Source organism: Amblyomma mixtum, chromosome 3 (genome assembly GCF_055824585.1).
Source record: "Amblyomma mixtum isolate Tamu chromosome 3, ASM5582458v1, whole genome shotgun sequence".
NCBI lineage: Eukaryota > Metazoa > Arthropoda > Arachnida > Ixodida > Ixodidae > Amblyomma > Amblyomma mixtum.
This window is the reverse complement of record NC_143014.1, coordinates 361,883,385-361,897,168: the sequence shown is the minus strand read 5'-3', so window position 1 is coordinate 361,897,168 and position 13,784 is coordinate 361,883,385. Positions and strand designations below refer to the sequence as shown.

The window sequence follows — 13,784 nt, the reverse complement described above, 5'->3', positions numbered from 1 at the left end:
AGCCAGTACCACGTTTTCTTGGAAACAAGGCAATCGAATTAGTTGGTTTAAGAACTGTAGTTGCTTCAGTTCCTGAGAGGTAACGAAACAGTACAACCCGAATTCACGCTTGCCACCAGTGCCCCATCATCGGGTTTTTCGCTGACAGGAGCGGCCGCGTAGATAACACTGAGCATACTCACCAACTCCTTGGTGAACGGAGCCAGAATCGCCCCAACCCTGCTTGTTGTGAACGTCCAACCCGTGGCCAGCGTCCGGACCTGGGTGGGATAGAGCTCCGATATCTGGATTAAGTTCACGTAGCCGGCGCAGCTGCTGAACAGCTTAGTCAGCAGCATGAAGCAAAGCTGCAACCACCAGATGCCTGTGGAGAGGGAGGAGGACACAGAGTTACTGGTGCTTCAATCTTTCTCCGGTGCGTGAAAGAAGGAAGCTGGAATATTTATGCTAGTGTGATATCCCTAGGAACATTTAGATTTATTAGTAGGAACTCTACCAATCTTTATAAACAACAGTGTCTTGTGAGCTTAACGTATAGTCACAATAACGAAACAGCGTTCAGCAGTGCACTTGCTGAACTTCAGTGTTTTCAGCCGCTTCATTATGGTGTGAAGGACGACTGCGCTGCCAATTTAAGAATGATCTTTGTTCTTGTGCGAAGGTGCAGTCTTTGCAGCCTTGCCTCTAGTATTGGCATTCATAATATGACGGAAGCTGCAAAATTAGTGTGGCGTCAGCACTGCTGGTATTTAGCAGCGCTTGAAGACTGAGGTTTTGAACGAACGCCTGGTAGTGTTTGTCGCGTTCGCTACCTGAAAGCGCCCGCAATCATGTGACCATAGCGTGCATATAGCCGGTATCCTGCGCTTTGTCGTTATCAGGTCCAACGCGTGGTCGCAACAGAACGGGGTTAAAAGTCGGGAAACACCCCTTAAAAATGGCTATATGGCTCCGCATTAGGAGCTGCAGCAATGATGCTAGAGCGCCGCCGGTGACGTGGCCCATTAGTATCGTTGCAGGAGGGTCATGCATGTAGCCTAGGCCACAGCCTACGGTACTATAACTTAGCAGCCTATGCCGAAGCCTGAGCGCTATTCGTATCCAGGAGGCTAGAGGCGCAAACGTGCGGTGAATCTAACACAGTGGGAATGTTCCCGGGACGCTTACGACAATCGCGCTACACGGAAAGATGCTGAGACCCGTGCAAACACATTTTTCACACCATAAACACTCTTTGTGTTCCTGCCAAAAGCAAAATACAATTTCCACCCACTCATGTCTGTCAGCAGCAATCAGAGCAAACCAAGAAACTGTAACAGCATGACAAGGAGAAGCTAGAGATGATTATTCGCATTTTGATGGTTGTAATTGCCAGTTTTTAATCTTTTCCGCCAAGGCGCTCGTGCGAGGGGTTGGGATAACAAGCCTGTTCTGTTACCACGCCGCTGTAAGCGGCAAGTTAGTGGGATGAATAATTGTTAGGACTGAAAACCCGGAAACAAAGTAGTAGAGTTGTTCCCGACCACTCAAGCTTATAACCTAGAGTCTGTTATCAGCATTGTTGTGATAAAATAATGGTTTTAGAGCGCCAATATTCTGTTTATCTCGGTGATTCACTGCGCAAGAAAAGAAACGATTTGAAGAATATAAAATACTCAACAATGCATAGAAACCTGGACGTGTTGCAGAGCCATTCCATTAACCCTTCCCGGTCATCTCTCGCGCATCGCCAGGCAGCGGAAAAGTGCCCGTCCGGTCAGTTGTCGGGCATGGGCCGACACAACGTTTTTTCTAATACTTCTGCAGGTAAATCCGCGTGCCTTTGGTTGGGTTTGTTGTATCATGCAAACTGGTTATTTGGCTTTTCTCCTCGAGGGATGACCGCACCATACCGCTTTAAAATCACGTGGATTTCAGGCTCCGAATTGGCGCGAAAAACTCGCCCCATCAGTTCCAATCCGGCAGGCGCGTTTTACGGAAAATTGTCTAATTAATTGAAGGCAGGCTTGAAGGCCGCAGCAGTACGGATCACGCTGTCTTCAGTGACAGAACGACAAACGGTGGCAGGAGGGAGACCATTCTTTTTCAAGACTTGCGAGAGGAAGCCTGGCCTCCACCCAGGAGAGCGCTTCGAGAGGTTCCACACTTCAAAGAAGTTCCGATGATGCCCTACCGCAACTGAATAAAAATGTTTTCAATAAATTTTTATGTCCAAATCATGTCGTGGCACACTCCTCCTTTGCGATGGGCTAGAAGGCCCAAAGGAATGGTGACCGGTGCAGTAATCAGTGGGTAAAATACACCTGACTGGAAAGGGTTAATATAAGTTCAAAGCAACCCAGAGGCAGAAAGTAGGTACTGACTTATCGCATGTGAATTCTACAATATTATGAGCGTCGACACTTTGAATTTTCATTCGCGAAAATTATGTTACTAGTGGAAATAAAACCAATGCTACGATTCGTATTAGGAACGTTGTCTCTTACTGTGAAAATTAACTTCTATAGCCAGGCGCCTACGAGCATGCATCATTTGGGAACCTCTTTACCTGGAGGCACAAAGATAACAGCCAGCGAAAACAGGGCCGCAGAGCCGTAGAGAAAGACATAGGCTGTGCGTCGCTTCATGTAGTTGATAAATATAATGAAGATGAACTTTTGGGGATATTCCATGCAGGCCATCAGTACGAAGCTCAGGTAGGGATTCGAACCGAGCAGGATGCTTGTGTAGGTCAGGTTGTAGTACAGCAGCGTGGACAGAACTCTGTAAAATAGGAAACCCACTGCTCTACCAGCCCTGCTCTCCCTTCATTTCAGTTCGCCTTCTTTTTCGGTGACCGAAAAAGCAACTTGTCATGTCTGACGCCAAGAGATCCGATACCTACCATTGTTACCGTTCATGCTCACTGGAGGCAAGAAGCACGGCTCATTTAACGGGGCCATTTATCTAAATACACGACAGAGTGCGGGCGGCTTTCACACCGCAGGTCCATACTGATACAGCGGCATCTGGCACCAGCAAGGGAAGGACTAAATGGGTTGCATCTGCTGTTTACTTGGGAACATCTGCCGGTGTAACTAAAGCGTACTTTTCCGACTCGGTCTTTATTGTCTATCTGGCAGTCAAGAGCAATTTTATTTTTAAACCTTATTGTGCACTTCTTCACTCACATATGACTTAATTGTCTCTCATGCGGTCACCCTTAATGTCATGCGACTTGAAGCGATCCTCTTATATTAATGTTAATTGCTCTTCTTGCTGGTATGGATGACGAAAACCGATACAAACCTTGGTCCTATTTTATCAGTACAGAATGCGCAATAAAAGCAACTGAAACATTCTATTCACTGAAAGCAGCCCCGTGCTATACCAGCTGTAAAACACTGAAGAGCAAATACATAAAAAAAACTACTCCTGGAAACTCTACCTTAACACAGAGAAAAGAAAACGTTGCTTCCGACAAAATATGAAGGCATCGAAGGCCATAAATTCAATTATAGGATAATCAGACGATATGAGCGTTCTCGTCGTCCGATTGTCCTAGTCTCGTACTCACGCTGGCTGACACCACATATCGTAACCAACTCGCCCATATGTTGCGCTCTGATGGAAAGTACGACGCCGAACACGATACATATGCGCTATGACAGAATATAAATGCTATGTCCCGATCGAATGCCCCCATATAAGGAGCTCAATGAATAACAATATCTCGAACACAAGCTAGCAAACCAATAAAGAGATTATTGGTTCCTGAGGGTCAGGAGTTGAGCCTATTGTATTGTTTGAAATTAGGTGCTTGTTTCCACTGTCGTCTGGCATATCACACAGTTCACGGTAGTGACATCTCTTTAGAAGCTACTATATTTGTTAGCCTCTAGTGTATGCAGTTGATAGGGGCACAGTTTACTTACGTTGCAGCTTTTCCAAATATTGCAAAGTTAGAAAAGTATGAAAGTCACTGCTTTTGCTTTAATTGAGTTACTGTGAGAAGTATTATTTCTGTATAACCGGGGCAGTGGAGGCGCAATGTGAAAAGGTCGTGTAGTGTTGTGTTGGGTTCAGTGACGCATAAGCATTCAAGGCTAACATGCGCTGCTATTGTGCTCTGGTAGGTTTAGTGAAACGTAAGCACCTAAGGATATCATGGCCCGAGGGAAGGTTGTAGAAAAATTGTTTACTCGCGAATTTTATACAAATGTGAAGACCAGCGGTGGTGTAGAGGGCCTAAAAGGTTGGTTGTAATACCTAGTGATAATAAAGGCAAAACTTTAAAATTAGCTAATACTATACGCTTTAAAAAAGGTAAGGCAACCTTAATGGCAATCCTTGCTAGGCAAGGATCTGGAGGCTCCCAAGAAATCAAATCAAGACCTCAGCCTTCTTAGAATAAAGTGACGCAGTTTGTAAAAATTTAGAGTTTCTCAAGAAAGCCTGCTCGCAATGTGTGAAATTTTGTAGGCATATGTGTAAATGTGGAATAGCCTGGTCAGGCATTTGCTCGGCATTGTGCGATGCCTCAAAAGTCAGTTTTGCTTTAAATCACCTGAAAGTAAGGAGCAAAGGGCGGGAAAAAAGGGGACAAGAGGGGCGAAAGAAGGGAACGAGGAAGGCGTCTTCTTGCGCCCACACCTGGTCGATCACGAGGAAGGCGTCTTCTTGCGCCCACACCTGGTCGATCCCAGCGCATCGGTCTTGTAAATTTGTGCGTACCAAGCTTAGAAGAAGCGTAAGCGCTTGGTAGACATGAGATGATTTATTTGCACTCTAAAATAACGCGACAGTAACAAGAGATGCAGTGGCATTCTTACGATATGAAAGTCATGATGAACGTTGTCTTCCGTATACACCGGTACCGGAAGAGCGCAGCGAACGTCGGCTTCTTCAGTGACCGCTCCTGTAAGCCCGAGCAGGACACACAACGTTCAGTTAGGCCAGCGCTCACTTAACGCTGAAAATTATTTTTGGCAATCCCTGAATGCTTTCATGTCTCAATGAACTTTGCGTCTGACAGTCTCCATGGGCTGCAAACTTTGCAGGCGCCTTAGACATTTCGTACACCACCTTTTTTCTTGCACGATTGCCAGCTTTGATAGCATACCTTTTAGTATTTTGCGAATCGGAAAACTTTCTCAAAACTCTGATATACAACACTACAGAATTAATTTTAACCCATAAGACTGCATGCAACAACGATAGATTAGATTACTGATTAAGCACGCCCACTTCAAACACTGCACTGCATGGTAGAGCCGTTGCGTTTGTGCAGGATGACACAATAATTGCATCAAGCAAGCAGTACTTTTGGACATTTGGCACTGCGCAATCATAAACAGTGGTTTTTGCTCGGAACTTCCTGCTCCAAGGTTTGTGCGACGCGTGTCGGTGCGCCAGGTGATCAAGGAATTCAGCAGCCAACAGTTTCGGGACATGAAGTTAAACAAAAATATGAAAAAAAATTAAAAATAGAATCAAAGTGGCAGAGGAAGCGCTTAATGAGCACCGTGACAGTAGATGTGTGTCGAAATAAAAAATAGGCTGCAGCCACGTTGCGCAGCTTGCGTTTTTTTTTTTTACTTTTTTTGAACGACGCTCTCTTACTCACCCTCTCCATTTTGTCCTCGTACGACTTAATGATGTCATTCACATCGACTTCAGCGACGTTGTTCTTCTTGATGGCCCGTTTGAGCACTCTCTCCGCCTGTTTAAAATGTTTGGTGGCAAGCAGCCACAATGGAGATTCGGCCATAAAACTGCAAGAGACACAAACGAATCATGAGAGCATTGTTTAGGATCCCAGAATGGCTAATAAACTAGGTCCGCTGAACGCTTTGCCTCAATATGTTTTTCACGCTTTCCTGTGCTTTCTTCCCCCTTTTCGGGAAATATAGACTTCGCAGCATTTTCTTTTTATGGGGGGGGGGCGTCTTCGAGGCGCTCAAAACATGCGGGCTATGAGTTAGAGACTGTTCAGAAAAAAAAGGCAACTAGATTCAGAATATCGACGTCTTCTTAGTCAGTCTGTACAGGATATTTCACCAAAGACTTTACATACTTTTTAAAAATAGGCTTTATGATTTAGAACAGCGCATTTTTCCACATAGCATTGTCAGCGATGTAATACATCCGAATACGGCTAAGACGTGCTAACAGCAGGCTGGTTAACTAATATTCAAGAGTTAACTTTTTACTATTACTATTAAGCTCCTTAATTATTCAGAGGAGTGCAGAACACCGTAATTAGTATCCATATCAGTTTATAGAATTTAGAAAACGCGGTTATTGTCGGCACTGTGGCCCAACAAATTTTGGCTACATCGCGCCAAAATAGACGCGCATTCGAGAAGCTTGCAGGCAAAGTAATCTCTCCAGTGCGGGTAACTCGTCTGAACAGACAGAATTTGTTGCGCCACAGCACCGAGGGTAACCGCGTTTTCGAAATTGTAAAAAAATTGGAATGTATATTAATTGCGGCACGTATACGCCTTTCAAAAAAGGAGCCTATCTGTAACAGTTAAAAGGTTAACTATTCAATATTAGTCCACCAACCTGAGAGTTAGCACGTCTTAGCTGTATTCTAATGTACAACACTGACGACAATGCTGTGCCCAAAAAAAGCGCTGTTCTAACTGAAAAAGCCTACTGTTAAAAATTTCGAAAATCTTAGGTGAAACACCTTGTATAGTGCAACAGGAATAGAATGTCCTTTTTTGACGCTATTTCACAACATTGGGAACTTAGTCAGAATTGTTTAACTAGGGCTAGTTGTACACGCAAGACCTACTACGAAAATTGTTTAAACAGTTGTTCCTGATTTAATGAAACCACAGATTTCATTTCTACCCGCGGAAATCTCTGTTGTGCACGCGCCTTTCACCAAATGGACTCGTAACGATTGCGCCGTATAGATTATATGTCAGAATAAACGCCCATTTTATCCAGACCAGTTATTTTTTTTATGTGAGTTTAACACTCCAAATCGACTCAGGCTATGAAGGACATCGTAGAGAATGGCTCCGGAAGCTTCAACCACTTGGGGCTCTTTAATGCGCGTTAACATGGCACAGTACACGGGCCCCTAGAGTTTCGCCTGCATGGCAGTTCGAACGCCGCGACCGCGATCGAACCCGTGTTTCAGGTCATCTCAATGACTTTCGTATATTTTCGTTATTGTTGGTATATTTCCTCGCACAGATCAAATGTGGTGCGAATACTCACTGTCGCTAACTTGCGATATATCACTAACGAATAAGTTTTTACTAAAAACAAGAGTTTAAAGCGTCTGGTCATGGCAGCGGGAATTGCCAAGGGCAATTCGTCGTTGAAAGTTTAGCTAGCAGGTGTACATTTGCTCCCACTTTTACTGCGTCATCAGTGAGTTCGTCTTGCAGCGATAAAGTCGCTGTCGGCACGTGCGTGGGAAGCCTGCACCCTCCAGGGCATGCAGCAGATCGCAGCGGATTAAGGCACCGTCCGGGCGCCCTGGGGGCCTGATGCACCCTGGTTGGTTGTTTTATGGGGTTTAACGTTCCAAAGCGACTCAGGCTGTGAGGGACGCCGTAGTGGAGGGCTCTGGAAATTTCGACCACCTGGGGTTCTTTAACGTGCACTGACATCGCACAGTACACGGGCCTCTAGAATTTCTCCTCCAAAGAAATTCTAGCCGCCGCGGCCGGGATCGAACCCGCGTCTTTTGGGTCAGCAGCCGAGCGCCGTAACCGCTGAGCCACCGCGACGGCCGATGCACCCTGGGGGCCCGAGCCTCCGATGCACCCTCTGGTGGGTGAACGCACTTTTGGGCATCCACCCAACCACCCACATCCAGCTCACACAAGCATTCACCCAGCAGAAGCCATCGGAGCAGCTGAACGAAAAAGCGATGGCGAGATCTATTTAAAAGGCGCAATGAGAAGGCGGCCAATGTAAAAGTCAAAAGTAAAGCCAATACGCAGATTTCTCGCATCATATCGTGTGACTGCCGGTGTACATTTTTTTTTTCTTTACGCAGCGACCTCACAGTGGCACCGCTAATTTCTGTGAGAAACCGCTGCCTAATAGGAGCGGGCTGAGATCAAATTTTTTGTCGAAGCTTCATCCATAATTGAACAAAAGATGGGCAGTTGGTATAGCGCGAATCAGCGGCACTTGGCGCTGAACAGGAGAACAAGTTGAAGTTAGCCCAGTTGTGGCGTCTTCTGTTTTATCCGTGCATGAAAAAACCCCAAATTAGAGGGAACTTCGAAATGGTTTTAATATTTTCAGCAGAACGAACTTTTTAGGTGTGCGCAACAGAATAAAGAAAGAAAAGTTATGATAAGCTATTTTAAGGCGAGCTAGTTTTTTGAAAATGCGGACGCAGACTGTATCGGTTTAAGAATCACTAGGTCGGCATATTTTCGTTAGTGCTATGTGCAGTATCGAACACCCCATGCCATGAATGAAAATGAAAGAAAATGGTAGAAGTGTTCCAGTCTCACAGCCAGATGAGGACGTTGATTAGGTAGCAGAGTGATATGACTATCTGCACTTGCTGCCAGTCTCTCATCAGCCACGCAATGCCGGTCAGGGTTACGAGTCCCGTAGTCCAACCACCGCTGGCGACCAGCACCCCTAGAGGTCGGTGCCGGGTAGACAGGACCTCGATCACTTAACAAAAACAGAAAAAGAGGAACTTCTGCATGAACTACTCGGTAGACAAAACAAAGTTGTCTGATTAAAATGAAAAAAACCCTTTCTGAAAGGCAACCCCTAGACCAACTATTCTCGCTTTCGGCTGGCCTTCGCGTTCGGCGGCGCTACCCTGAAAAAGCTCAAGAGTTCGTGCTTGTATTGAGGCGCTAGCAGACACCAGGAAAATCTTTCGCTCTCTGCAGGCACCGATCAAGATGAACGCGATTTGCCTTGTCGTTCTACTGTTCAGCCTATTTGCCTCGCACCAAGGGCGGTTGCGAATTCACACCTACACTTGTGCTCTCAACCCGCAAACATTTAATTCGTCGACATCTTTTCGCTCTCCAGCCATCGCCCCCGCTATGTTAGCCTCTGCAGAGAGATCTTAGCCAAAGTTGAAAGCAACGGTAATCATCGAATAGTTTGAGTACTTACTGCAAAATTATGGCACTGAAGTCGATGAGCGATTAGCAAACAGCGCTGCTCAGTAAACTGATGCTACACCGCATGAGGCAATATGCAGCGACATTAAAACTGCGGGCATTGAACTGATAGGGATTCAGCTGAAGATTGAATGATTGATCGGTTGATTAATTGGTTGATATTTTAAGGGGTACTATGTCCGAGGCGACGGGACAAAAGGCAGATCACTTTTGCCTGACCGAGCCCCGCCACCCACGCATTACTCAGTAGGATGACGTAAGAATACAATTTGCAATACGACATATACAATTTATACAAAAGTAAACAATGATACATCAAGCAGGGAATAAGACAAAAGCATTGTATACTATTACGTTGTTAAAAGAAAAAAAAAGGAAGAAGAAGAGGCAATAACAACAGCACGCAAGCAAAATGGTAATACATATTTGTACAGCACCAAATGCAGAAAGTGCAAATAAGGGACATGAAGAGAGGAAGGTTTTTGCATTCATATTAAAGTCATGACGGCCATTAGGCTTATGTGCAAGTTTAGTAATGCGGGGGAGTTTCTTTAGTAAATATATTATTTAGTAAGCAAGGTTCTCAGCACCATAATTAGTTCTCAACAAAGCTGTTCGAAAACTGCTATGCCTGAAATGGCACACTTTTTGACTCTGTAGGTATAAAGCAAAAAATGAAACCTGACCATGCATAATTCCAATATGAGCATAGGTTACCAGTTTTATTTCAAATATTTAGTATGTTTTCCGCAAAATGTGTTTTAAGAAAAATGGGTATGTATGATTCAATGGATCTAGCAGCTATATGTAACGCAGTGATCTTCTGTTCAAAGCAGGGCAGTAAAGGCGCAAAAATGTATAGCTGCATTGCAAGGCACTCTGCTATCATGACTACACATGGCGTGTTCATTCGTGCCCAATCCGGCATTCGACCAAAAATGTCTCCGGAGATGTTCGATACGCGAATCATATTTGGGCAGCATGCGGCGGCGCACTGCTATTGAAATCTAAAGAAGGAAATATTGTTCCTGAGATGAGGTACTCTTGGTGACGCGTTATGGGATTACCTACACACGCTGAGAGGCCCGCTAGCCTGCCGACTCATTATGACGGTCACTATTCGCACCAAGCCCAAGGTAAACATAGTACACGCTTCTAGATGAGCCCCACCGCAGGCGCGCTGTATGGACTCGCCATGCATAGTCGCGATCTCTGAATTTCGGGTGCCCAGGTGATGCGCCAGTATATTCGGCTGGTGGTCGCGCATCTTCGGTCACTTTTGTCGCCGATTTCACGTAGATCACATGGGCGATGTCGTCAGAAGCAGCGAGTAGAGCCACAGCCACTTTTGTTATGAAGGGTACTCATAAAACACATTTACTATTGCCTGCAAAATTATGGCGCTGAATCTGAAGCGCTGCTGCGGAGCGATCATTGACAAGCACTCTTCACTCCCCCCGCACGTACCCATCGTGAAAGTGGCATTCTGGATGCCTCCGATGCCGATGGAGGCGATGAGGCGTCCCAGGTTGTACAGCCAGAAGGTGGGCGCAAGAGCCGTCAGCAGGCCGGCAATAATGGGCAGCGGCATTGAAAACACGAGACTGCCTGCGGCCATACCTGCAACAAGCGAAACGTAGCATTGCTTGCAATAGGGTGTCGGTAATACAACCGACACATGAACAAAGCAATATTTCAGGTTATAGCTACGCTTACATTAGGTAGAAGAGTGTAAGGCGGCCGGATGCGGTTAGGAAATCCTCGAAAATAAGGTCCCGCAGCTGATGGAGGGCAGGGTTAATTTTATTAGAGGTCATGGAGAGAGGGTTGGTCCTTCGGGGGGTGTAGTTAGGCTTGGTTTGGGTCATGGGATTTGTCCTGAAGCAATTCAAGCCACGAAGAACGCCATAGTAAAGGGCTCCGGTAATTTCGACCGCCTGGGGATCATTAACGTGCACTGAGATCGTGCAGTACACGAGCCTCTAGCATTTCGCCTCCATCGAAATGCGATCGTGCAGTCGGCATCGAACTCGCGTCTTCTGGTTTCAGCAGCCTAGAACCACAACCAGTGAGTCACCGCGGCTGCTGTTAGGCTGATGGTGATAATGGTGATGATATGAAAACGACAGAAGCGAGTCAGGACAGGCGCTGGGCTGAAAAAGCTGACCCCAAGCGATTTCGTGTTCACAGGAAGACCTGAATGGAGTGACTTCGCGTCAGCAAGGAGGGCATTGCGAGCTAGGGTGGGAAAGCGACGTACAAAATCGACGCTCACCACTGCTGCCTAAGAGACGAATCTTTCTTTTGTTTATTTTTGTTTACAGAGGAAGAGGCAGCCAAGCCTGAAGGAAGAGAAGCCTGACGAAGCCTGGGCACCATAACACAGTTTGGCGGAGCATTCGAATGATATTGTCACGACCAGAGGGGCCGTGGAGATAGGCGTCGGGAAGAACCCAAGACTGGGAGCCTTCTTTTAATTACAGCAGCAGGTTCCAGGACACCGAACAGAACAAGCGCGCCTCGAGAGCCCACCGCCGCTTCGTCGTCGTCTTCGACTCAGCGCGGAGGCCGCGCGGCGCGTTAGGCGCGTGGCATTATTCCCCCCCCCCCCCCCCCCCCCCCGCGAAAGCAAACATCGTCTCGATGTGGAATGGGATATGTACAGGGAGAGGAGGATGAGCAAAAAAAAGAATAAAAATAGGGGTGAGGTGAACTATACAATGCGCGCTAGATGACATGCGGGGAGAGTCAAGTACACACGTGGGGTAAGGGAAGAAAGGTACGAAACGAAGCGTGCATACAGCGCTCAGTCACGCGCAAAGTACGGCTTTAAGAGCACTACATGCACGATTTCCGGCCGGTGACGCTGAGGGCCGGCGATCACAGTTCCATGGGGGACAACTTCATAGTTGACGCTGTTCAGGCGGCGCAGGACTCTGTACGGGCCAAAATACCTATTTAAAAGCTTTTCGCACAATCCCTTGCGGCGCACGGGTGTCCACACCCACACGTGGTCGCCCGGCTCGTAGTGCAAGTCCCTGTGCCGAAGGTTATAGTGTCGGGCATCGGCGGATTGCTGGTCCTTGATGTGCAAGCGGGCCAGCTGACGGGCCTGCTCTGCTTGTTCCACGAAGTGGCCTGCTTCAGGGGGGAGCTCTGCGTCGCCGTACGGCAGCATGGCGTCTAGCATCATACGGACCTCTCTGCCATACACGAGACGGAACGGGGTGAACTGGGTGGTTTCCTGCGTCGCAGTATTATATGCGAAGGTTACGTAAGGCAAGACCCCATCCCAGGTTTTGTGTTCAACGTCGACGTACATCGAGATCATGTCCGCCAATGTTTTGTTGAGCCGTTCCGTTAGACCATTGGTTTGGGGATGATACGCTGTTGTTGGTCGATGAGCTGTATGGCTAAGCGCTAAGATGTCACGTAGGAGTCGGGCGCGTCGAGTCGTCCTCAGGAGTAGGGAGCATCTGCCGCACCTCCACCAGTGTCACGACCAGAGGGGCCGTGGAGATAGGCGTCGGGAAGAACCCAAGACTGGGAGCCTTCTTTTAATTACAGCAGCAGGTTCCAGGACACCGAACAGAACAAGCGCGCCTCGAGAGCCCACCGCCGCTTCGTCGTTGTCTTCGACTCAGCGCGGAGGCCGCGCGGCGCGTTAGGCGCGTGGCAATATTATAACACAAAAAAATAGAAACATTTCAACAACACGCCTTAAAACGTACAGCCGTCCACACACACCTATCTAGAGCGCTCGAACGGAGCACTAAGGTGTACATTTGTGTCATTTGCCAGTGGTCAAGGGCTCTAAACTTGATCTAATCTTGCATACACACTCCAATCCATCGTATTTAACTGTCTGTCTCTTTAAAAGCGGCATTTTGCCGGCCAGACAGCGGCGGTTGTCATCAGTGCTCAAGCAAGAGCGGCCTCCCAGTGCTCTAGACGTGTGTGGACGACATAGACATGTTACTTTGGTAGTTACACACACAACAGCTACAGGAATACACAAAGTATACACCAAGAATCAATTAGCCAAGATAATTCTAATTTGTTGTACAAACGTCATCAATGGGCGCAAAATAATAATGTAAGGGGCGATCACTGCCCCACCCTCACTGGCACATTCAACCAACGTGCTATGGTTATTATGAGAGTAGAAATTGAGCAGAAAAGTTCGTTTAGAGTGAAGAAAACTGGATATTGTTCCAGTTAGGTAATGTTTATTGTTGCTTTTATATATAATTTTGTCCACGCAGAAATCAACATTCAGATTTATCCTGTTACGAGCACAGGGAACCTGGTAAATTAGCGTTTCCCATAATTTGCACGAACTTTTGAATTGCTCTGTTTTGGGGTGCGTGGCCACATTTTGACGACATAGTCATTGTTCGGCTGCTTAAACTGAAATAGAAACAGCATGAGGAAGAAATTCAACTGTAAATTATTCAGCGGGCCCTGGAGAATACCGCGTGGTAATCCATCTATATTAATGCCTTCCGCATCCTAACAAAGAAAAAAACACGCACCCAAAAGTTAGGCGTCTATGCTTTTTGAATGGGTGGCGTGCAGCGTCCAAGAATATTGCAAAGATATGTTTCAAGCGCAGTGCATATAAATGAAGTAAATTGTAAAGAGCGCAAAAAAAAGACGAAGACAAAACAA

At 46.6% G+C, this 13,784-nt stretch overlaps 1 protein-coding gene across 1 annotated transcript in view; it reads right to left on the bottom strand.

Annotated features, from left to right (window-relative positions):
* The window catches only part of LOC149356570 (organic cation transporter protein-like), a 41,836-nt gene extending 31,105 nt beyond the window's left edge, over positions 1–10,731 (bottom strand). The window contains exons 1-6 of the mRNA XM_089576378.1: positions 10,581–10,731; positions 8,478–8,646; positions 5,606–5,753; positions 4,812–4,897; positions 2,549–2,763; positions 183–364 (exon numbers count right to left, since the gene is read on the bottom strand). Of these exons, the coding sequence (XP_089432504.1) occupies positions 183–364; positions 2,549–2,763; positions 4,812–4,897; positions 5,606–5,753; positions 8,478–8,646; positions 10,581–10,731 (951 nt within the window). The remainder of the gene's footprint in view (positions 1–182; positions 365–2,548; positions 2,764–4,811; positions 4,898–5,605; positions 5,754–8,477; positions 8,647–10,580) is intronic.
* Between the last annotated feature and the right edge of the window lie 3,053 nt (positions 10,732–13,784).